Source organism: Platichthys flesus, chromosome 18 (genome assembly GCF_949316205.1).
Source record: "Platichthys flesus chromosome 18, fPlaFle2.1, whole genome shotgun sequence".
In the NCBI taxonomy this organism is placed as follows: domain Eukaryota; kingdom Metazoa; phylum Chordata; class Actinopteri; order Pleuronectiformes; family Pleuronectidae; genus Platichthys; species Platichthys flesus.
In genome coordinates, this window is record NC_084962.1 from 20,055,125 (window position 1) to 20,079,765 (window position 24,641).

General features: G+C 42.7%; 2 protein-coding genes and 1 non-coding gene across 4 annotated transcripts; 2 read left to right on the top strand and 1 right to left on the bottom strand.

The window, feature by feature from the left end:
- The first annotated feature begins 546 nt into the window (after positions 1-546).
- On the top strand, positions 547-4,836 carry LOC133973633 (uncharacterized). 2 transcript variants are annotated; one of them, XM_062411607.1, is made up of 8 exons: positions 547-1,059; positions 2,134-2,469; positions 2,578-2,847; positions 2,925-2,969; positions 3,103-3,189; positions 3,367-3,515; positions 3,810-3,872; positions 4,022-4,836. In XM_062411607.1, exons 1-8 carry the CDS (start codon positions 876-878, stop codon positions 4,133-4,135), a joined length of 1,248 nt encoding a protein of 415 aa, XP_062267591.1. In that variant the 5' UTR covers positions 547-875; the 3' UTR covers positions 4,136-4,836. The 2 variants fall into 2 exon arrangements, with proteins under 2 accessions (XP_062267591.1, XP_062267592.1); XM_062411608.1 differs by having other exon boundaries at positions 2,928-2,969.
- A 203-nt stretch (positions 4,837-5,039) lies between these two features.
- On the top strand, positions 5,040-24,085 carry vash2 (vasohibin 2). The gene is made up of 9 exons (XM_062411609.1): positions 5,040-5,685; positions 6,558-6,995; positions 11,970-12,058; positions 12,425-12,481; positions 12,810-12,884; positions 15,278-15,515; positions 15,607-15,750; positions 18,025-18,143; positions 20,392-24,085. The coding sequence occupies exons 2-9, from the start codon at positions 6,675-6,677 to the stop codon at positions 20,459-20,461; spliced, it is 1,113 nt and encodes a 370-aa protein (XP_062267593.1). The 5' UTR covers positions 5,040-5,685; positions 6,558-6,674; the 3' UTR covers positions 20,462-24,085.
- trnat-ugu (transfer RNA threonine (anticodon UGU)) lies at positions 13,776-13,848 on the bottom strand. The gene has a single exon. It is a non-coding gene; the product is annotated as a tRNA-Thr (tRNA).
- Positions 24,086-24,641: the final 556 nt, after the last annotated feature.

A 24,641-nucleotide genomic window follows, 5' to 3' on the forward strand; every position in this document is an offset into this window, starting at 1 on the left:
AGACCTTTGTGTAATTATATCTATACAAGCAAGTTTTGGATCCGCAGAGAATTCTTCCTTCAGCATTAACTTCACCATCATCGACATCTCAGCTCCTAAGAATATACGATAAGATTAATGCTGATTTTGTTGTGTCTTTGTTTGTGTGTTAACAACAGATCATTTCTTTCTTTCTTAATTTCTCTCTTTCTCAGTAGATGAGTAGGAAGTGGGAGGCAGCTTCTGGTTTCTACTGAAGAAACCGTGATGCTCGTCACACTGAATGATGTGTTGATTTATTTTCAGACACAGTGAAGTTAAAGATGTGACCATATATGACAACGACTCTGAGACATGATGGACGGTCACTTCTTCATTTACTTTATTGGTCCACAGGCAAACTAAGTTCAATCCACAGCTGGAAACCACAGAATCACATTTGATTCACGTGAACATTTTGAAGCCCAAGTCAATAATGTTATTAAATCTTATTACAGAAAGATCCTCCATGCACATGTGACCTGAACAAATGGTTAAATAGCTCTTGGCTCCATGTGTTTGAATATGAACCTGAATAAGTTTCATTCATTCAGTAACTTCAAGATAAGTTTGAAATTTGTTATTGTTTTTTTAACAGAGGAATAAAACAATAAAAATGTGACAGAAATTCAAGCTGGACCACCTGTAGAATATCAGAGTCCAGATGTGAAGCTGCTCCAGAGGTGACGTGTGTCGTCCTTTATTTGGACTGAATCTCCTGATGTTTGCATCTCTCATGTGAACGAGTGACAAGTGTCTGAATCTAAAAGTCGCTGCTGCTCATTAGTTCATCGTCAGATATTCACACAGTCTCTGGTCGACGGGGGAAAGTCGGTGCTGATGGATATTTTCTCTACATGCAACTAGCACATGACGACAGAGGAGACATGTCACTGAGGGGAAGTGATCCACAGGAAGTAAACACCACATTGCACTTTTTACTAAGAGCCGAGAAGCAGAGGAGAGAAAGAAGAAGAATGGATGAAATCAAACGGATTCAAATGTCTTTACATCTGCTACTGGTGCTGATTCCATTTACAGGTGAGAATAAATACACTTACACAACTTTACCAGTGTGAACAATAAGAATAACACCAGACTGTTTGTGTTTGCTTTTAAAAGTGAAGAGTTTCACTGATGTGTTGTGGCACAAGTCTGGCTCATTCAGGGGACTGATACTTATGAGTACTCTGATATTGTAGTTGTGTATATTTGTGTACTGGATCATTCCTCATATTTCAATCTGCTGTGTGTTGCTCTTTGTCTAATTGTGGTTATTTGCTCCAGTTTGATTCACCTGCTCCGTCTCCTGTGATAATGAGCTGATGATGTCACTTCTTCAGTCTCGTTCTTCCTTTGCTTTACTTCTTCTCTTCCCATGATGAAGACCAGTGTGCTGCAACATGTAGTCACATCTTTATGCCTCTGAGCCAACGACCTTCAGGAACACTTTGAGGGGAGTTCCTTCAAATGTGGGACAAACATTCAGTTTAACACAAAGATGAACTGATGAGACTTTGGTCGTCCAGGGTCAAAGTTGCTGTGACTTTAAAAAGCACGTGTTTTGCCTTGTGAACGCGATATCTCCGTTACATTTTCTCATGGACACAAAGATTAACTGAGTTGATTTTGGGGGTCAAAGGTCAAGTTCATTGTGACCTCAGAAAACCCTCTTTGTGTCATGAACATGTTGTCGAGAGAATCCTTTCAAGTTTGGCACCAATTTTCCCATTAACTCATGGTTTAACTGGTTAGATTTGGAGGTTAACGGCCTCTCTCACATCTCAAGTCTGAATTTCTTCAGATTCTGACCAGTTGTCTCCTCGAATGAAAACTTAACAGATTAGATTTCAGTGATCAAGTGTCAGAGTGACCTCATGAGTCTGGAGACAAAAGTACGTAGACTGGAACTGGACTGGTTGGCTGAGGCATTCAAATGCAGGGAGAAAACTGGAGTTGATGTTTTTCAGGTTCATCTTGTCAGTCATGCTCCATTTGGTCTTATTTTACAAAGTCATGTCTAAAAGAATCCTCACATTCAGAAGTGAATGAAAATATGAGTCTTTTTCTTGGTTTAGTTTAATTGTTGCTGTCTCTCTCTCATTTCCTCCACAGTGCTCACTGTCCAATCTTCCTCCATCATCATCAGAGCTGGAGCTGAAGTCACTTTGCCTTGTGACAAGATGAGAGATGATCATATGAACTGTGGAGCTACTACCTGGTTCTTCTTTGATTCAGAGAGGACTAGATCAGTAAACCTGTTTGTAAACAGGAAGCTTGACACATCTAAGATTTCCAAATCTAAAGCAGACAGACTACGTCTTGCTGCAAACTGTTCTCTGGTTATTAGGGAGGTCACAGCTGAAGATGCTGGTCATTACACCTGCAGACAGTTTGACCTGACAACACAAACATATGAAGATCATGTGGTTACTCTCTCTGTTGTCAACGGTGAGTAAAAGAGTCTCTTCATAAAACACTTATGATAATTCTGATCATTCTGATGGACATAGTTTCACTCATGTTATCTTTCTCTCTCAATATCTCCATCATCACCAGTGACTGAGCAGAAGAGAAGTGATGAGGTGACGTTGAGCTGCTCTGTGTCACCATATAGAAGATGTGACCTCACAGTGAAGTGGCTGTTTATGAATGAAGATGTGACTGAAAACAACAAAGACCTAAAGACATCACAGTCTTCCTGCTCGGCCAATGTGAGCTTCTCAAAATCCCATTTAGATCACAAGATGAAGAACTATAGATCATTAACATGTAAAGTGAAGGATGGTGACAAAGAGGAAAAGTTTTCCTTCATCCCTCCGTCATCAGGTGAGAAAACACAGAACACGATGAACTGCTCCTGATCCAATAAATTCCATTTGTTAATACATTTCTTTTTTCTTAAGAAGGAAAGAACGAACCAGCTCCAGGAAACAATGAGATGACAACAGGTACTGAATATTCACTGCACCTCTCATTCATCTCTGTGCTGCTGCGTGTTGATGGAGTTCATGTTAACAACATGTGTAAATACAAGAAGTTGGACTGAACATGAAACTGAAGCTCTTGTCATTCTGTTCACAGATTGGTGGCTGTACATCGCTCCGGTTGTGGGTTTTGCCACAATCGTGATATTGGTTGTGATTCTCATCAGATGGAGAAGAAACAAAGGTGAGAACATTCACAGAAGAAACTAACATGTCACTTATAGAGTTTATACCTCCTCTAAGAACTGATAGTCTCATGAAACCACAATTGAATTCCCTAAATCTGGATTTGGATCTGCACCAAATTTCAATCACTAAATATCAGTCATCTAAATATTCCAGATTGTTTTAATCCTTCCAGCTACAGACACACAGATGAAGGCAGATGAAAACAGAACCTTCTCTGTGGAGGAGACGAGAGGTTTTGATGAACCTGACTCTTCTCTCTGCGAGGCCAACTCTTCTGTTCCTGTCGTCTCAGTGAACAAAACACAGACGCACAAACACACGGTCAGTTACAAAGATGAAAAGAACTGTTACAACTTCACAGAAGCAGCGTTTCTGGACGCTGGTTTTCATATTCTACAGCTAAACAAATAAATAAAGCATCAGAGGAGCTAAACCTGTCTTATGTTCATATAAACCTGACAATGCTAAGTATTTATTTATCTTGTGATAATGCCATGTCATCATGATGTCATCACAAGGTATAGATTTTTTATGTAGAAGTTGTAGAACATAAAAAGGTAAAGTCAGTATGAATCCATATAAGTGAAGAGTCCATGTGGTGTCTTCATGGTGTAGGTCGACCCTGCAGAGGATGTGGCCTACGCCTCCATCAGCCACTCCCCTCACAGCACGGCCCAGGTAAACTCCTCTGTACAACAAGACTTCCTTATCTACATTAGTGTTTGTTTTGTTCTGTGAAGCACATTGAAATACACTAACCTGATGAAAGGTGCTATACAGATGATTGATTGTTTGATTGATTGATTGATTGATTGTATATCCTACAGATCCAGGGTGGTGATGATGCAGTGACCTACAGCACTGTGAAATCTCCCTCCTCTTCTACTGGACCCTCAGCTGATCCCAGGAGCCTCTATGCCAACGTCAAGTTCAACCAATAGTAGAGTTTCATTTGACATCGATATATTTATATTAGGAATCATTTGTTACAATTTTCTGCTGTGAAAACAAAGTCACTCGTAATAATGTGATTATCATTAGGTAGAAAATAAACAAAGGTTATTTGTCTGTTGAATATTTAACATTGTATCTTTATGTTCTTCTGATCCAGATGTTATTCTTATACATTACAATGGTGACATGTTATGTGTATGATGATTTGAATGATTGTGAGTGAACCAATGTGTTGTAAAAAGCGTTTTGCCCAGAGTGCCAGAAGGGGGAGCTGTATGTTAATTTACTGCTGTAGTGCTTTAGTCATAATAATAATTATAAGATGGTATATCATTATATAGATATCACACGTTTAACCTGATGTTATAGATATGTTAGTGTTTCATGCTGTGATGTAGATACTGCAGGTTGATACTTCCAGGTTTGAGTTGAGAGACTTTTTGAATGATGTTGATTTACATGCAACAAGATGAACCTTCCTCACCTCAGTCGATATCAGTATTCATAACAATATTTAGTGCCTTATTAAAATGGATGTATTGTTTGTATCTTGTCAGGTGTTTGTTTAGATCGACTTTTTTTTTGCATCAGATTATTTTATCCTATACAAATCTATTAAAATCTATTGTGTTCTGGTTGTAGATGAATCATGAAAATGTACAAAATGTGCAAATTCAACAGTTGCACCAACAAATCCCATTTTTAGCAGATGTATCACTTGTTGACGCCCTCATCCATCGCAGCGAACCAATCAGAGCGCGCCGCCACTTCCACATATGGTAGCGTCTGCTCTCTGGCCCGCCCCTCTTTGTCGTCTGGACCAATGGGAAGCCGCGGAACGTTGGCGAGCGCTGCTGGGGAGAGAGGCGGCGGAGAGAGAAGCAGGAGGCGGCGGCAGGGAGCGACCCGTCCCGGTGAATTCTCCATGGAGAGACTCGTCCTGTGATCCATCCACGGGACAGAGACTCGGGAACAGAAGCCGAAGCTGAAACCGAGGCGCCGGACACGGTGCTGACCGCCGCTGAGCTCCTGTCCCCGGTCTGGACCGGTGGGAGGTAACGGCCCCGGAGATAGCACCGTTAGCAAGCTAGCCAAAGAAAACCAGCAGCACTTCCGGGTTGGATTGTCAAACAGTAAACACGCCTCCACCGGGAACTGTATTCTAATAGTTGATGTTTCTGTGGAAATGCATCTGAATCCCCCACAAACACAGACGTGACGTGATCATGAGTTTGACCTGTGTGCTAACCTTGAAAATACGCAACTCCGACCAACAGGATGCCTTTATTCTGAAGTTCATCCGACCGTGTTTCCGTTCTGAGTGGCTGCTAAACTCCCGCTATCTTGACCCAGAGAAGAAGAAGAGGTGAAGTTGAGAGGGCTCGAACCAAAACAAGACTTCTCATCTGGAGAGGGACATCGGCGCCTCGTCATGAATGGAACCTGACTCGTCTCCTCGCGTGGTCTCTGGGTCGAACGCCCATTAAACCGGAGCCACCGCTGTTACCGTGACATCGGAGCCCCGGTTTAAAACACGGTACGGTTACGGTAATATCGGCTATATTCGACATATTCCAGCAATAAGGAAAAACCTGGTATGATATGAAGCTCACCTGAGAGCTTTCATGACGTATTGGTTCTGCAAAGTGCCTTTGATGTTCATTATAGGACACTAGCTTATTCTGTGACACTGTTGATTTAGTTTAAAAGGACCAGCGCTGGTAAAAATTTAAATTTCCATCGATGTCCATAATTATCATGATCAATTTGACATTGTCATTTCTATAATGAGAGCATATATAATAAGAAACTAGCATTGTCTTTGATACTGTTGATTTAAGTATCGATATTGATGAAGACGATAAGGTAAACAATTATATCAATAACAATATTATCATGATAACTGTCACATTAATATTCCTGTTAAGTTTAAAGTCTGTGACAAGTATTGATATAATGATGTTGCCCAGCCCTTATATAGATATTTAGGACTTAGACTGAGTGCACTAGAATGAAAAATCACATATCAATTTTAAGTTGTGGTCTGTGGTTACACACTGACTTGTGCACTTTGTACACTATAAATACAATATATACCTGAACTAAATATTCTGTGTATATGTCTGTAGTTGAGGCTTCATACTGTCTGATTGTGATATAATTATCTTCCAAAAAAGAAAAGGCACAGATCCTCTTTGAGTGTACAGACTTGAATATCTAATTAGCTTCATAAATACACAATTCTATCTTCATCATTCATAGTTGTTTAGAATTGCTCCCTTGCAGGACAGATATATACCCCATACCTGAAACATGCTTTAAGAGGTATATTTAGATTTTTGCTGATCACCTGATTTGCTGTTTCACAAAATGTGCTGCTAAGGATGAAGGTTTTGTTTTTTATTATAGATTTGCCATCAAAGATAAAAAATGAACTGTCCGTCACCGACGAATGAAGCGAAGCTCTCGTAGCGGGAGGAGGATTCCCTGCCCTGACTTTCCCTCCTCCTCCTCCTCCTGGGATCAATGACAGGACCCAACTCCCCGAGCCGGGCCGGCACTTCCTCGGCCAAACTGAGCAGGCACGGCCGGTCAAAGAGCTCGAGCTCGCACTGCCTCCTCCGCTGCAGCACCCAGGAGGATTCCTCCGCCTCTCCCCCTAATAACAGTTCCCGGTCCCCTGGGGAGGAAGAAGAGAAGGATGGAGGAGTTCTTTTCTATGTCAACCGGACTGGTTTCCCCATCGAAAGCATCACCTGGGAGAGGATGTGGTCCCATGTGGCTGCGGTGCACCCTGATGGTCAGGAGATGGTGGACAGGATACAAAATGCTGCATATCTTCCTAGGGTAAGCTAGCTGTGTTAGATCATTCAGTGGTATCATGTAATCCTCCACACTGGATCTACTCATGGGTATGTTGAAGTATGTTGTTTCATATGACAGCTCCGGGGTTGTGCTGTTCTCCTCCTGACCTCTTCTGCCTTGGCTGAAATCTCAATGCAACAATGTTCTCTCTGTCATTTACCATAACTAGCTCTGCAAAAGTTTTCATGCTCTAATCTTCAGGAAACACATCACTGTCCTCACACTGTCCGTTGCTGTAGCTCCTCTTTTCAGCCTCTGTCTCAAACAATTAGCATCTTTGCTTTGGTCATTTTCTTTTTGAGCAGCATTCTCTATGCAGAAAAGACACGTTGAAATAAACAGTAACTCCCTCATGATACACAGCTTTGTCTGCTGCTGCTCTGGCCCCTCGGCCCAGATTCTCCTCACTGTTTTCCTGTCAGTGATTTGGGTGGATGAAGGTCGGTTTCAGACTGGGGACGAGGACGAGGGAATCTGGTTCTTGTTTAGCTCTGCTAATTGGCCATGTGGTCATTAGTGACCCAGTTGTTCGTTGGTGCCAAGATCCCACGCTGTTGTCCTGGACAGAAGGGACAACAGGAGGACATGTGCACACAAACACACAAACATACCAACAACAAAAACTACACATACAGAGCCTTCTGTCAGTATTGTTTTTAGAAGGCTACGTGTCATGATGGTTTCACGTTGAGCATTTCAGCAGCTTAAGAGTATCACAGTAGAGTAACAGCCAACTGTAACTGCAGCAAAAATTTATTTTACTTTCAGAAAATCCTCGTTTTATGCTTTTTACATTTTTACTCTATATCACAGTTCAGTAAATTGTTAATATGACCACACATAGTGTTTATTTTCCAGTTTACTTTTATGTGTCGGTATGGCTCAGGGGTTAGAGCGGGTCATCCACTAGCCACAGGGTTTGTGGTTTGATCCCTTCATTTCAAAGTGTTCTAGGATACTGAACCCAAATTGTGTGTGTGAATAGGTGACTGGAAACAATTTAAGAACTTTGTTCAATCATTTTCATTTAATTCCACCTTCATGTGTGTGAATGTTATTAAATGCAGCTGTTTACTTTGAAAGGCTTTGCTAGGACACTGTTGTAAACAAGCTTTGTGCGTCTAGGTGTCTGTTGGTTCATCGTGAGGTGATGTTGTGTGGTTGATTAGCAACCCAACGTGTCTGTCTGTGTGTGTGTGTGTGTGTGTGTAAGCAGGTGGTAACCACAGCTGTTGGACTGATCCATATGACCAATGCCTTAAGAGCATTTAGGAGGAGAAGAGAGCAACACCTTTGTTATTAAGAAATGTTTAATTCACTTTAATGAACTGATCAGCATTAAGGGATTATCTTTTTAAAGTGAGACCAATGGGGAGAAGAGCTCTACACCACAGATTACTATGGGATACATGTTGGACGTTACACATACTGTGTGTCATGTATGTTGCTTTCAAAGGGCTATATGTGCAACCCCTCCACCCCCCCACCCCCGAGTGGCATTTTGCACGGTGTCTGTGATATCGTCAGTGACTATGTTGCCTCTCTCCGATCCCTCATTAACAGAAAGGGAGACTGGGCACAGGAGGAGGACCTAAATCTAACAATAGATAATGTCCCATCATTTCCGTAATCCATTGTGGCCCTATTGTTCTGGAGTAAAATCTCTGCTTAAGCTGTGATGAAAGGATTTTATTTTGGACGGTATTTAGCGATTAAACTGAAATGAATCAACACGCTCAGCGACCAACAGTCAGGAAATCGTCACAGGAAGAGTTTGATATTGTTTTATTATTATGGTTTATTGTTAGTATGTGCGGATGCAGATTAGGCCACAGCTGCTGAAGTTTCTGTGTATTTGTGCTTGTCTTTGTCTGGAGGAAGCTCAGAATACAAACATGTTGTTTTGGATCAGTCGATGAAGCTTGTGGACTTTTGCCAACATAGATTAGTTCAGACAGATGTTCTCTGAGGCAACGATTTACAGACCACAGCCACAATCTTCAAGAAGGTGTCCTTTAGTGTTATGACTGTCATCCCGCAGTAGACACAAGCCACAGTGAAGTCGTACTAAAGAAGAATAAGCACTCATGTATCTTGTAAATACTGTCTGATGGACTCTCTCCCCCCCCCCCCCCCCCACACACTCAGAGATAGACAGGCGTTCCCCGGGATGCCCCGCTCTAAAGATATCATGACAGCAGGAAATAGGATCTGTCTCTCCCCCTCCTCCATCTTGCTCTCGCCTGGTTGTTTCCATTTTTAATGCACACGGAGCAAAAGTGCTTTAAAGGTAGCGGAGGTCACTGGTATCTGTATCTCACACCTGCCACTGTCATGGTTCTAAAAGACATGTGGCTCCTGAGTTAAATCCACTTCTGTTCTTCTTGTGTCTTCAGATACTTCAGTTTGCTAGTACTTCTTGTAAATGTGTTTTTACAATGAAGTAGAGCTGTGAAAATACTTTTGTTTTCTCCTGTCTTGTTGGTTACTTTTACATTTTGCTGTTGTTCTCTTTCAGCCTGATGATTTCTGTTCAAACCACTTTCTACTGCCCATCCCCCCTTCCCCTTTCTGAACAATTCAAAAATCACGAAGGTCATAACCGACACTGTGAGAAATCCCTCTGTTCCCTTTCTCTCATGCTTCCCTTCCTCTGGCTTAGTTATCGACAGCAGAAAGGACGGAGACAGAGAGAGAAACGAAGGGAAGGAGAGAACAGAAACCCCGTGAAGGGAAGGTAGTGATGGCAGAAGATGAAGGGATGAAGGAAAGGGGTAAAGACAGGAAGGGAGGTAGAAGTAGATTTAAACTGGGACAATGGAGAGATGCACTCCCAGCTCTGAACAAGGTGGAGACATATCAGATGTCATTGATTCTGCTTCGGTGAATACACCACAATACAATATGCTTCTATAGATACAGAGACTGATCTCCTCGGTCACATGTTTATGTTTGGCGTTGAAGCGCCTGTGTTTCCCGGGTTAGGGTTATACAAGAACACTAACTCGTCTGTCAGTTCCCTCAAAGTTTGAACAGGTGTTAATTCTTTCAGTCCGTGTCATGATTGACAGCTGGTCCTTCAGAATGGTGGTGAAGTCAGAGTGGTTGGCAGCAGCAGATATAAAAGCCTTTCATAAAAATGATGCATTGGCCCAGGCCGTCCTCATTCAATTGTCAAGCTCAACTGCAAACTGTTAAGTGCCTTGCTCATGGTCCGATGGCAGGCTGAACCAAACGTAGTGAAAGTTTAAAATGAAGCTTCTCTTGTGGGACCTTCTGTTCTGAATGTGGTCACGGCAGCAGAAAGATGATCTGACTGACGTTTCTCCCGTGGCAGAGAGGAGAGGAGGAAACAAGTGAGGGATCACCACACATCTCACTGCCTGACCCAGCAGAAAGCAGCTTGTGTGTGTGTGTGTGTACCAGCTGATGCAGCCAGTGTATTAAGCCTTAATGGGGATTTCACGACACCAGAGATTATATGACAGTCAAATCTGCTATTTACTGGTGTTGGCTGGCTGATTGGTTTTTGACTGTTGGCTGGTTGAAGGTCGACCAGCTGGGTGATTATTTCATTGGGTGTCTGGTTTGAAGACTGACCTCCTGTTTGCATTACATCAGTGGTAAATGTATTACCTCCACTAAGGAGGTGGAGTCTTCACCCCTGTCCGTTTGCCTGTTTATCAGCAGGATGAAGCAAAATCTAATGACGAGATTAGCACAAACGTTGGGGAAAGGATGAGACGAGGATAAACCCATCAAATTTGGACAAAGGGACAGACAAGGATTTGTCTTTATAATTGCAAGATGCAACTTTTCTTCAGGAACTAAAATGTCAGTCAGTCAAGCTCAAACCTCAACCAACGCCCAAACAGTCCCTTTTAAAGTCAAGTTGCACCAAATTACACACACACACTACTAGAGATAAGTCTCCTCAACGTGTGTGAAATGGGTTCTCTTCTGACCAAGTCCTTCCACCAAGTTCCATGGCAATCCGTCCAGTGGTCTCTGCTTAATCCTGTTTACAATCAAACACACCACAAAGCAAACGGACCGGGGTCACAACATAACCTCCTTGCATGTAACACTGCATGGATCTTGATATGAAACATTTCTCGATTCTAGTTGGCTGAGTAACCTGTTGAATGTCTGATGTGCTTACACCAACATTTGTGTTCTTGTATGAAAAGACAACAATTGTCCTTGATTATTAAAATATATAAATCGTAGTAGATCACATGTGCCACAGTTTTACATTAGAACCTCATCAAAACTAAAAAAAGACCCGGGCTTCCTCTCCATTTTGTCCTGTTGACTTCCTCCTAAACAAGCAGCGCCGCAGAGACCCAGAGGAAATGACAGGGCTGGGGTTCACCCTTCCTGCACGGCCACAGACCCACAACAGAGGCGACCGCTGTCAGAGGAAGTGTCGGTTTGGGTTTGAGTCTGACTCGCTCTGCTGGTTGGCTCACGTCCTTTCATGAAGCCACATCTCTGATGCTGGTTTCCTCCCTGACATGCTGCTTGTTGAGTTGAAACAGCTGCAGACACACGCTGGTGGTTTCCAGCGCGACAAACCCCTTCTCACCGTGAGGGTGTGTGTTTGTCCGGTGCTCTGAGGTGCGACCGTACCACCTCCACTCTCTGGGGTTAGGGACCTCGTCTGACTTGTGCCGTTCATCTGTTTGATTGGTTTTCCCTGGAGCTACTCACTGTCAGCTGTCTGCTACAGACAGATATATTAGGTGTGTTTGTTTTTAGCACAGAATGCTATTCATTCAGCTGCTACCACAACCAGCACCAGTGACCGCTGTGGTGAAAGGAGCAGAAATAATTCTACTATTGTGCTATTATTATACTAAATTATATTATCTAAATATAAATAACCTTACAAAACACTTTTCTGAAATTCAACAACACAGAGAATTTCACTCTATTCCTATTTCTCTTTTCCAGCATCCTGTTCCTTCAGTCCCGACCTTCAAACCGTCCATGTCTGTCCCCGACTGGCTGGTGTCCGTCCAGAACTACATGAAGGCCCTGCAGTATCCTTTAACACACACACATGACTCCCAACATGACAGCACACAGACGTCAGGCTGAGAGCTCCACCAGTTGGGGGAAGTTAGTTCTTTGTGTCTGGTCATATTTGAGGTTTCCAAAGACTTTTAAAGGCATCACAATGACGTTAACTCCAGGGACACTAGGAGTCAATAGGGACTTGTTGACAGAGACTGGGCTTTATGGTTATACTGGTAATTTGGGGTGCACCGTCCTGCTCAAGGCCCGGAGGAGCCGGGGATCAAACCAACAACCCTCTGATTAGTGATGACCCTCTCCATCTCTCCAGACAACGATACTCTGACAGTTACACCCCGACTCCAAATATTCATCCTTATCATTTCTGTCAGATACAACCACACAGGAACACAGTTCTTTGAAATCAAGAAGAGCCGTCCCCTGTGCGGGTAAGTCTTTGATTATTTAATCATTTCATTTTAACAAGATTAACTCAACAAGCCAATTAACAGAATGATAGTGCAACACCACCAGGCCGCTTAACCACAGACTGATGCATTTACTGTATAATAATAACAATAAAACAAAAACATGTTTTATTCACTCGACCAAGACATCGAAACTCTTGTGGTTGGAGGTTTATTTTGTGTAAACCCTGATTTAACTGTAGTTTCACCAGGAATTTTAAAATGAATTTAAATTGTAAAAATTCTATTTCCGTGTCCTCTTCTTCATCCTCTCCCTTGTCCTTCCACCTCGTCTTCCTCCCTCCTCCAGGTTAATGGAGACAGCAAGAGAGATGATCAGGGAGTCTCTGCCAATCAAATGCCTTGAAGCCGTTATCCTGGGAATGTATCCTTTACACACACACACACACACACACGCTCACACTCACAGTGGGCCAAGAGGTTATTCTTATTATCTCTGTGTGAAATCAATGAGACACGTTGCTCGAATATCTTAATGCCCCCCCACCCCCCACCACCACCACCACCAGCGCTGCCACCCTTTCCAGCTCTTACTGAACCTTGTTGCCTGGCAACAAGCCCACTTCAGAGTTTAACCCCCAACCACACACACACACACACACGCGCTCACACGCGCTCACACACACACACACACACACACATGCACAGACGCTCACCGGCTTAGTATCATCCGGCACAGCTTGAATTTTTGAAGCAGCAGTTTGTCTCCCTTATACGGATATTTGAATTCATACATTTCTCAGGACACGTACTGTCTCCTCATATTGAAGCAGTGCGATTCTTCCCCAGGTCGAAGGTCAGATCCTCAGTGCTTCGCTCAGACAATTTCTATTAACAGGATCCTAATGAGTTCAGATGTGAATCAGACCCCTTATGGGATGAAGCTGCTGATGTGTGTTATGTGTGTAAAACAGTTTTATTTAGGATTTAGCAGGTGAACAGAATCGATTTGTTCGTGTCCTCTATGATGGATGGTCCAGTCTCACATGTGCTAGTTTCACGGTGGCTTTGCTCCTGGGCTGTTAGGGTGGCAGCTGACACTGACTTTCATTGAGACTGACTTTAACCTACGAGGGGGGGGAAGGAGTGAAAGTGGTAAGAGCTGCAATGAAAAAACAAATTCAAGGTGAAAGACGGAGGGAAAATGTTGCTCTCTGATCTTTGGACAACAACTTACTGACTCAGTCCTGTCAGATAAAGAGTGAGTTTGATCAGCATCACCTTTGACCTTAGGTCACTCACCCCAAAAGGCAGTAGGCCCCAGCGAGAATTGAACTCGCGACCCCTGGTTTACAAGACCAGTGCTCTAACCACTGAGCTATAGGGCCTCACCTGACACATGAGTGACACACCAACACTTTGATCTTAACAAAGGCAGAGGACACACCCTTGTCTGCCGTGTGCTCAGTCTGTACAAACACATTCCATTAAATACAAATACTGTGACAAGTTACACCTCCTGTTTCAGTAGACTTGGGAAATGTATGTACAACAGAATCTGTTTAATCGACACTTAAACGTACACCATGTGACTTCGGCCACTAGCGTTTAATGTTGTAGATTATTTTCTGCTCATCGGGACCTCAGTACCTCGTGTTTGGAAATGACAATACATTTTCTTTTTGAATCTTAAAGGTTCAGTGTGTAGAACTTAGTGACACCTAGAGGTTAAGTATCTATTGTAGCTGAATACCCCTCCCCCCTCCCCTTCATCAACATAAACCCCATTTGTTCAATGATCAAGGCACCAAGTCGTCCATATGTTTTTTTTAATTGGCTGTTACTCTTGTATTTAGATATATTTCAATTCAAAACAACTTTATTTGTCCCAAGAGAGCAATTCCAATATTATTTGATTGTACAGTTTATACTGGTAAACTGGTATTTGTAAAGGGATCTGAGGTTCAATCAATTAATCACAGTTATATCCCATTTTCCGAAAAGTGCAACAAGCTTCTGTCCTTAACTCTCAACTAGAGTGAGGATGAACTTGTTTTGAATTACTTTACAAGTGACCACTGGAAGGTAAAGTGGGTGTGTTTATTCTTCGTCGTGAGATAGCCGGTTGAAGAAGACGAGTCAAACAGAAAGGAATCAAGCTCAGGAAAGCAAAGGGCAGAGGGGGATGAATAGAATCTGTTGTTGTGGCCTGTGGCGGTCGGAGCGCTCCCGTCTGTCGGTCCGGCTTCACTCTGTCCTCCGCTGCTTCCTCTCCTGCTCGGAATCCTCTCCAGGATATTCAGGGTTTATCTGGAGAGACAACAGCTCTCTGTGTGGGTTTGAGTCAGAGTCTCCCAGGATTAACATCACCAGTGGTTTGTGGAATAAGAAGAAGGCGTGAGTACGAAGCAGCCTTGAGTTGAATAATAATCAGAGTTCTGTCGAGAGCCCGACTGATTTATTGATTGATTGGTCCAAACAATCTGTTGATACCAGCGTTTTGTTTTATAGAATAAACATTTTTCGAATTATGCGAAAAATAGTTATTTTTGTGCTTTCTTTTTATTTAAAGTTATTATCTCCATCAGATAGTTAATGAGAGGGGTGGGTCATCACCTAGGGAAGAACCAATCAGGATCAGAGGGGGGGATCCAGGACTATTTTTTAATTTTCATTAGCAGTGTGACACGTGGAGTTTCTTGTGGATTCATAAGTAGATTATTTTATGAAAAGGATCCAGTCTTAAAGTGTGAAACCTCCGGCTGCAGCTTAAGATGTTATTTTTAGATCCTTCCTTAACCCTGTTGATTTGACCAGCTACCTGACCAACGGCCTGACGTCTCTGGAGCGTTTCCCCATCAGCTTCAAGACTCAGTTCTCAGGCCACTGCTTCCACCACGTTGTACTGGGCGTCTACTGCAACGGTCGCTATGGATCGCTGGGCATGAGCCGCCGCCAGGACCTGATGGACAAACCGCTCACCCACCGGACGCTGGGGGAACTGGTGGCCGAGTTTGAGAGCTCCTACAAGAGATACCAGCACACTCTGAAGAAGGTAAGAGGGGAGGGAGGAGGGAGAGGGGGAGGGAGGAAGTGTGTGTGGCATCAGTTAAGGTGTGTTTAAAGGTATCCTCTGCTTGTCCCAGGTGAAGATCGGCCTGTATGTGCCTCACGACCCACACGTCTTCCAGCCAATAGAATGGAAGCATTTGGTCCTGAACGCCGCCAGACTGGGAGCTCAGGAGATGAGGAAGGAGCTGGAGAAACACGGTCGAGACATGAGGATGAAGGTGTGACACGCAGACATAACACAATGTGATGATGCCAGACAAAAGGCGCTGCAGCCACAGTCTCAGTGGTTAATGGGAAACACTGGTGAAGAAGTTTGAGCGTGGAGAAGAGAAGCAGCAGAAGGACGTGCTCACATTACCACACTGTAAATCAACCAGGAGGGTAAAACAAGAAAACACTCCACAGTCGGGGGTGAAAATGGAAAACTTGGATAGAGAGTGTAATTCCAAACAGGAGCAGAAAAGAAAAACAGCTCTTAGTGGTGAAGTTAAAGTTAATGGAGCCTTTATCTGCCAAACTACAACACAACATGTTATTTCATAGCTACACAAACCACAGTGTGTCTCCAAGTCACGTCCAAACACAACCTGTTAGAAAGAGAATTTCTGCATCACAGAAACAAATATGAAACATATTGTATTTATATTTGCATGTCACTTTTTTTACATTGTGTTTTGTGTTACCTTCCTGTTTGTTTGTTGGTTCGTTTAATCTCAGTGTGTAGTCTCTGATTCATTGGGTACACTCACTTTTCTGTCTGACCGTTGGGATGAACATGGAATACAAACTGTCAGGAATAATTTAGGGCATGATGGGAAAGGACGAGTGTGTGTGTCTGTGTGTGTGTGTGTGTGTGTGTGTGTGTAGAAGAGAGGCGGACTCGGAGGAGTGGATTGTTTGAGGTTAAATGTTTTATATGAGTCTTAAGATTTGATTTGTATGTTATTTTCCATGCGGTGATTTATTGATTTTATTCCACATGCACTTCTATGTAAGTCTGAGTGTGTGTTTGTGTGTATGATGCCGGTGTAAGACATTGGTACAGTATATGGACTGCACTGCATGTCAGCAAGATATGTAGGTCAGTGAGTTTGCAGCTGTCACACACACACAAACACACACATACTGTATTATACACTCATGTATGTGTGTATGTGCAAATGAAGGCAACACACACAGACACACTTTATTTTAATCTCTACTGTACCCCAGAGAATGTGAATTTATTATAAATAGAATCTGTGTGTGTGTTGTGTGTGTGTGTGTGTTTGTGTGTGTGTTTGTCTCCATGAGGATTCAATGTTTGGACAGTGAGGTCATTGTGTTTGTCTGAGACTTCTGCCTTGTGTTTAAGTGTACGTGTAGAATTAGGTTTATGTTAAGGTCCTGGAATGCACAGCAGTTTGTCAGTGAGGGTCCTCACAGGTACAGACTTTTCAATGTGTGTTTGAAACGTGAAGAACTCAGTGAACTAGACGAGGGAACAGAGAAGCAGATATAAAGTTTCACATTCATGAAGCATCAGATTATCTGAGTGCAGACGAACGGCTCTAATAATAAAACTTGATTTCCATCACATTTACATGAAGGAGGTTATAAAACATGAGGATAAAACAACACAAAACAAACATGAGAAAGAACGAGAAATCTGACACACACACACAAACACACAATGACCCACATATCAGAACCACATGACCAGAAAGACCAGCTACTTCCTGACTTTTTTCTTAGTCCAGTTTTTTTCCTGCTGATAGTTTCCAATTTCTGTTTCACACTCACACACACACACACACACACACACACACACACACACACACACACACACACACTCACACACACACCTCTTCTCTGTCACGGTGGCTTGTTGAGTTCACGGGGAGAAGAGAATGAATCACACGATGACTCTGCACAGAAAGATTCATCACAGTCGCACTCTTCCTGCAGCTGAACAGAGGCAGAGCCCGGAGAGTTCTTTCTGCTCCTTGACTTTAAACACTTGTTTAGAAGTTCAGTTTATCTTTAAGCACTTGAGACCGAGTGGAAGTGGAGAACCAACACGTGTCCCGTTCTCCTGGATGTGGTTCGTCTGTTTACTGATGACAACACTGACACTGAACTACTTTCCTTGTATCCAAAGTTTTATTTATGTATTAGAATAAACACAAAAGATGTGCATTCATGTTTACTTCTTAATTCAAGTTCTACATATTTCATTGTATTCTTGCAATAAAGTTTATGGTTAAACTGTAAAATATGAAGCTTCAAAAACTTGATAACGAAACCTTAGGAAACATTTCCAATGATTCTATAACTGATTTGAGTCGGACTCTTTGTTATGATTAATGATGGCTGCATTGCATTTAACTGAAACTCTTACATTTAATTTACTTCGTTGTCCTTACGCTAATTACACAAATTTAAGTCTAAAATGCCTCTTAATACAATTCTATGTACTGTTGTTGATGTGTGTGTTGTTTGTTTGTTGTCAGATCCTGAAATCCTCCAGCGCCCAGTCACCAATCAAAGAGCGGAGCCGGGGGAAGTCCTTATCCCCACGGCGGAGGCAGAGCAGTCCCCAGCGGCGCTTCGCTCAGCGCAGAGACAAATCGTGAGTGTGTGTGGAGCCGACGATGTGTGTGTCCGATCATTTCACACAATTCTTAGCTAATGATGAAGATTTCTAGATGAAAGGAAGTCTCCAGATTCCTCAGTGAGGTCACCGGTGCTTCCTTCCTCCTCCGTCCTCCCGCAGCTCTGCTCTGCAGGTCGAGAAGAGTTTAGACTTGAAGTGAAAAGGTCGATCTGACATTTCACTGGAAACAAGCCATCATGAGTGTGTGTCTGTGTGTCTGTGTGTGTGTGTGTGTGAAGCTTGAGAAGCCGAGCCAGAGCCCCTCACGGTCCCTAATCTGAATTAACAGCTGACACTGAAGACCTCGCGTGTGTCTTTGTTGCCGACAGCTCAGCGTTATCAGCGGGCAGACGAGTCCTTGTTGCTTTCAGCTGACACAGGCGCTGTCATTGTTGTGTGTGTGTGTGTGTGTGTGTGTGTGGTTGTGTGTGTATGCCAACAACACTCTGCAGCAAAGTGCCTCTCTCCCTGTCTGACACACAGGATGTCAGATGACTGATGCTGCAGGTAAACCAGTAGTTCTCCTCCAGAATAGAAGAGTTCACTGAACCAGCTCCTTTAGGAACTGGCAGCTTCCTTCTCTGTGAGTTGAAGGTCATGAACTGCATTGTGGGTCCGTTGCGTCGTTTTACTCAAACTGCGTTCGACAGAAATTAGCGGCAGCTCTATTTTTCATGAGGCACCAGCCAATCAAATCACCTTGATGCGAAAGAGGAGGCGGAGTCAGCTGGCGAACCTGGTGTTGATCTGGTTGTGGGTTTTATTCCCGTGTTGTTCTCTTTGCGTTGTGTTGACAGCTGCCATGAAACGTTCATCACACCCACGGCCATAGGTGTGAGTCCAGCGTTTCACCAGCAATTTTGTGTAGTTGTGTAGTGAAATCAGTTGCCAACAGACTTGTGGATAAGAAAGTGTAAGAACTCTCCATTTGAGCAGATGAAATTCCTTCAGTGTTGAGCAGCCAATAGAAACGCGTGACTCACCACTATAGTTCAACTGCACGGAAACGGACACAAACACACAGGACGCTGAGTGTGTCTGTGTGTGCTGGCAGCTGCGTGGTGTAACACAACCTGACCTGGACGACAGCTGCAGCCCGGCCGCACTGCAGAGTCACCACACACACACACACACACACACACACACACACACACACGGCACCATAATTACTGACATTCCCGGTGTTGCAGCTTGACGTCGCTCTGTGATGACCTTTATTACGAGACACTCTCACAGCCTCAATATTCAGATGTGTGTGTTTGTGTTTGAAAAGAGCAACACAAAAATGAAGACTAATCCATTTCAGTGATTTAATATCAAATCATCTCAGAATACAATTCAGCCGTCAAAATATTTAACGTTAAAGTTGAACGTTAAATATCTAAAAATCCTTCACATCAAGGATTTTAAATGTTTGTTTTGTTCTTTAAAGCTGCACTATATAACCCTTACTGAGCAACAGCGCCCCCTGCTGCCACACGTGTCGATTAATCATTAAATCATTAGTCATTTAATTTTTCTACCTTGAGTATAAATTTTGTTAATTCTTTCGAGTTTTTGCTTTCGTCTTTTAATTGATCTTGATGGAAAAATAAAGTCTGTATGAGAAAGTTCGACTTTTAGCTCGATTTAAGGATTGTCTGAAACTGAGATTATGATTTCCTGATCTACTTTGTTTTATTGGTTTATCTCTGAGCTTTGATTTCATTTAAAGGGACTGTTGGGTCGTCTGCAGAGTTCGATCTGAAGTCACCACAGGGGGAACCGAGTCTCTTTATTTGCTTCTTGTTTCTGCCTCTGGGTGATTTTTAATCTTTTTAAAACTTCAGTTCTCAGTTCAGAGAAACAGCAGAACAACACATCACCACTTTGAACCACTCCTACGTGCTCCTTAAAGAGCTGTTACTGATGTCAGCCGAGCACTTAACTACTTAATACGACGTTGTCCCTGCAGCAGAGACAGACTAACAATCAGCTGCTGGTTGGACCAGCTGAGAGAACTCCTCAACGACCCCCGTTTATATTAGCAGCGTGATTAATCGCTCCGGTGACTGTTAGCTGCACTGCCTGCTGGGAAGTGGAATGCTTTTTTAGAAATGAAACAGCTATGAAGTGTCAGACGTGTGCTCATTGTGAAGTTCTTCTTCTTCTTCTCCTTCTCCTTCTCCTTCTCCTTCTTCTTCTTCACTGTGTCTGATCGGTGTGATACTCTTCTGTCTTTCAGGCCGGCCTGCGTGGAGAGGAAACCTCCGGAGCTCAGCACCCTCAGCGACGGCTACCAGATCCGCATCTGAGCCCCTCCGTCCCCGTCCACACGTCTCAACCTCCCCGATCCTAAAGACTGTACCAGCCGGCGCTCTAGGTGGACGAGACACTGCAGCTCTGACACAGGTGGACGATGAACACAAGTGCTTTCTGGACTTTCAGAGGAGGAACTTCTTTGAAGCTGCGACTCGGGGAGAAGAGATGATTTTATATGTCAAGAAGAGTTTGGTTGCCTGTTCCGTCCCCGTGGATCCACGAGCAGCGGCAGCTTCTTCTTATGTTTTTAAAAACTCAAACTCGGATGTAGAAGTTCAGCAGATGAATTATCTCAAAATCAGCAACATTTCAGTCCAGGAATCGAAAGTTGAGAGCCTGAAATCAATAAATCATCGTATCATCTCTGTCGCCCCCTCAGAGGTCGATATTATACGTTTTCCTCAAGCTGCCATGTTGGAGGAGTCAACAAGAAGATGTTCCGCTGCACGAAACTCAACTAAAACAGATTAATAGACTTAACTTAATGTTAAAGGAGAAAAGATCTTATCTGTCCATGTGCAGGTGCTTCACATACCTCGAGAACCGTTCATCTTATCTCCAACATGTCGGTGTTCAAAGAGGAAAGATGAGGTTCCCACGTTACTCTGGCCTGTTCATCTACTGCAGCACCTTGATTAGTTGCACTTTGACTTTCTCAAAAGCTTTTCAATCGTCCATGGTTTGAATAAGATGAGTAAGTCGACTCCCACATGCAGATTTCCTTCGATCGGAGTGGACGAGTTTAGAATAAGGAACTCGTTCAATAAGGACAATCAAAGAGGCAGAGTCGATAGAGTTTCAGGAAGAAGAAGAGAAGAGAGAGGAGAGGATCATTAGAGCACTGCGGCAAACCTCCCTCTCTCTCTCTCTCTCTCTCCCTCTCCCTCTCTCTCGCTTCCTCTTCTCATCTGGATACGTAACCACAGCTGGAAAATAACATGACTGAGATTTGTCTTTTTTTGAATCTCCACTATGAAGATTGTGATTTAGAGTCGAAGGACTTGACCGTAAATCTGCAGCACGAAGATGAAAATCAGCTGGTGAATCATCTCCGGTACCAAGTGGCCTGTGAGAGTTCGTTCAGTACAGTTCACACTTGTTAATTTCGTATAAATCAAAATCAAATCTGAATCAGTTTCTCTGGATTCTCCTATTGAGGCCTTTGAAGAATCACAGCTCGAGTTCAGTTCGACATTCACGGATGATTTTAACCCGTCTGACACAAACACAAATAACACAATACCACATATCAAAGAAGTGCTCATCACACAACACAGAAGGCTGAATTTAAAACATACTCATACTGTACTTGGACATTTTATTATACTTTGTACTACATACTGTATTATATACATATGCAACGTTTACTTGTTTGTTTGATCTGCAGAATGTTCTGTAAAGTTTTCAGTCTGAGAACTGTCAGCTTCTATTCAACAGATCTATACGACAGACGTGAGGGCTCCTTGAAGGTGAAGCCAAAGCTCTCGATTGCCACCTGGTGGCTGGGTGCATTATAGTTCAAAACCCCCACCTCCTCCATGTTAGCAGTGGGGCCAAGGTAGAAATGTTGGCTTGACAACCACATCTCCCACTGCTGTCCCCGGACCAGCTGTCCTCACAGAATGAAGGGGCTAGATGCCTTGCTCATGGGCCTCTTCAGGGAAGCTATGCCAACATTTTAACTCCAGCATAACTCAGTAGAGCTCAAACCTTCGCCAAGGCGCAACAGTCCATTCAATTAAATTAAACTGCACCAACATCCTGGATCCGCCTCCTGATCCAGATCAGCACCAGATTTTAATTGGTTCTTTCCTGACTGACATCAGAACCTGCCACCCAGTTTTGCCGAAATCCATTCTTTAGTTTTTGTGAAATCTTGTTCACAAACGTACAAATCGACAAACAGACCGGGCTGAAAAATAGAAGGTTAGCTCAGTGTGTTTTATTCTCTCGTGACAAAGAACAAAAATCCAAGTCTTCCTCACTTCAAACAAAGTGTTTGTGGCTTAAAGAGGCAAAAACAAACCACATTTTCAAACATCTGTACAGAAATCATTCTCAGTCATTAAGAGTTATTCTTCTCTCCACAGTTTATAAAATAACTCTGAGTTTCCTCTCGCTCTGTGCAGCCTGAGCCACGATCACTGATTCAAGGTGCTGTGAGCAAAGAGCGGAATATCTTTCACGTTTGTGATGTTTGACCAGCAGAGGACCAGAGCACAAAGCAACCAGCTCCACGGGATCTTATTTGTACTGTAAATTATCTACAAAGGCTTAATGATGTTAGCATCTGAGGAAAAGCACAAAGCTGCTTCTGACTTGTTCTTCTCGCTTCGGTTGTCAACAAACAAAAGCCTGGACTGGCGAAGTTTCTCGACCTGGAGAACTTTTTTAAAGAATGGAACCTTTTCTGACGGACTCCATGTGTTTTACAAACTGAGATTCCACAGTTTCCTAAACTTCACTAATGTCTCTCGATGCACAAATATGAGCATGAAGACAAACAAGGACTCGACACAGACAATGAAACACTCGATGTAGCAACAGTTTTTAATTTAACTCTGGAATAGAAACGTCTGCTTTTGACAATTTATCTTAATGAATGTTTCCTTTTTGTTTTTCTTCATAAGATTGTGGTTGAAAAACGTAACTTTTTGGATTTCGTTTCATTGATTGTAAATTTAGATTTTGAATGAGAAGCAAGAATTCAAAAAAAGGAAAGAAAAAAACCACCTTGTGTTTGTAGCAGGTTGTGTTTTTATCTTTTTGAAGGCCTTTGTTTCCAAAGTGCTGGATCGTGTTTCTCAGCTCCGTCCTAAACTAACTGATCTGTGATGAACTCAAATCTTTATTTATTTGGAAATATGAACTGGAAACAAACATCTCAAATCTCCTTTTCAATAATACAGATTCAAAATTTAAATAATATCCGTCGTTATGTCCAAATCTTCAAGGTTGTTGATCAAATCCAGAAATCGAATGGAAGCAACAAAAAAAGTCACTAATACAATTTCATAATTTTTATTTATGCAGCTTTGAATTAGAAAAATATGTTTTTGTGTCCGTTAAAGCTGAACCAAATTCAGAGCAACATGTCGTCAGTATTTGAATAAAACTTCCAGTGCCTCCGCAGTGCTGCTCCCATGTGTTTATTTGATGTGTTGACTTTGCTGTGTGTTGTTTGGAGGATTTGTGCCCGTGTGCATCGTGTGATCCTTTCACCGCAGTGTTTGTTTGCCATTGAACAAAGTCGAAGCTTTTTCTTAAAGTTTGCAAACTGATTTCCTTCTCCTCTTGTTTTCTTCTTCAGATTTGATTCTGTAGTTTTGGTTTGCCTTCTTCTCGCCTGTTGTGTTACGATTGTTCTGCGAGGAACAAAAAAGGGACAGACGGCCTTCTGTCAAACTCTTGAGCAATGTAATGAGAAGGGCTTGTGGCACTCTGTGGGAATCGAACCCTAAACCTCTGGAACAGTATTGAGCTCATTGGGGCTGTTGAGTGTGTTGAACTTTCCTGTGGTCCCCCCAATTCAATATAACTATCTTTACTCTGTTACAGTTTCAGCTGTTTTTATCAACAACAGTAGCAGCATGTGAATAAATGATCTATGTTTCTAACTTTGTGTTTTTCTCTTTCTTCACATTGTTGTGTGTCAGAATCATGAATCTAGTTAAGGAGCTGGTGACCGAGTTTCATCTTTAGACGTGTGACATTGTGTTTGTGACTGAATATGATGCAACTTTACAGCTTCTTTTAGACGTTTTTGTGAAATTTGTATTAGTTTTAAGTTGTGTTAAGATGTTTTCTGACTTTTTTTATGGAAATTTGTCTCAGGTGCAAGAAGACTGTACTGAACTTCAACAAGATGAGGAAGACGAGCAGAGTGAGGAAGGATTTGAATAATGTTCAGCTTCTTTAGAAGACAGCCCTGTACACTCACACACACACACACACAGATAAACCCACACGCCCGGCTTCTGATAAACTAATCTGCTTATGTTGCGCTGCAGATGTGAGCGGTTGTGTGAGTTTAGACGAACACGTGGAGGCAGAAATAATCCTTCATTTTTCATCTATGCAGCAGCTTAGAGAGTGTGTGTGTGTGTGTGTTCTTTTACAGCTGTCTTTGTGAGGACCAGTGACATTTTGTCCGGTCCTCACTTTGTATTTGTG

What these genes read in the sequence shown, in the direction of transcription:
- LOC133973633 (XM_062411607.1), top strand. Translation starts at nt 876, where the DNA reads ATGCAACTAGCACATGACGACAGAGGAGACATGTCACTGAGGGGAAGT. An exon ending in GGTGCTGATTCCATTTACAG is followed by an intron (nt 1,060 to 2,133) that starts GTGAGAATAAAT and finishes TTTCCTCCACAG; the next exon opens with TGCTCACTGTCCAATCTTCC. An exon ending in AAACAATGAGATGACAACAG is followed by an intron (nt 2,970 to 3,102) that starts GTACTGAATATT and finishes TTCTGTTCACAG; the next exon opens with ATTGGTGGCTGTACATCGCT.
- vash2 (XM_062411609.1), top strand. Translation starts at nt 6,675, where the DNA reads ATGACAGGACCCAACTCCCCGAGCCGGGCCGGCACTTCCTCGGCCAAA. An exon ending in AACTACATGAAGGCCCTGCA is followed by an intron (nt 12,059 to 12,424) that starts GTATCCTTTAAC and finishes CATTTCTGTCAG; the next exon opens with ATACAACCACACAGGAACAC. An exon ending in GTCGAGACATGAGGATGAAG is followed by an intron (nt 15,751 to 18,024) that starts GTGTGACACGCA and finishes GTTTGTTGTCAG; the next exon opens with ATCCTGAAATCCTCCAGCGC.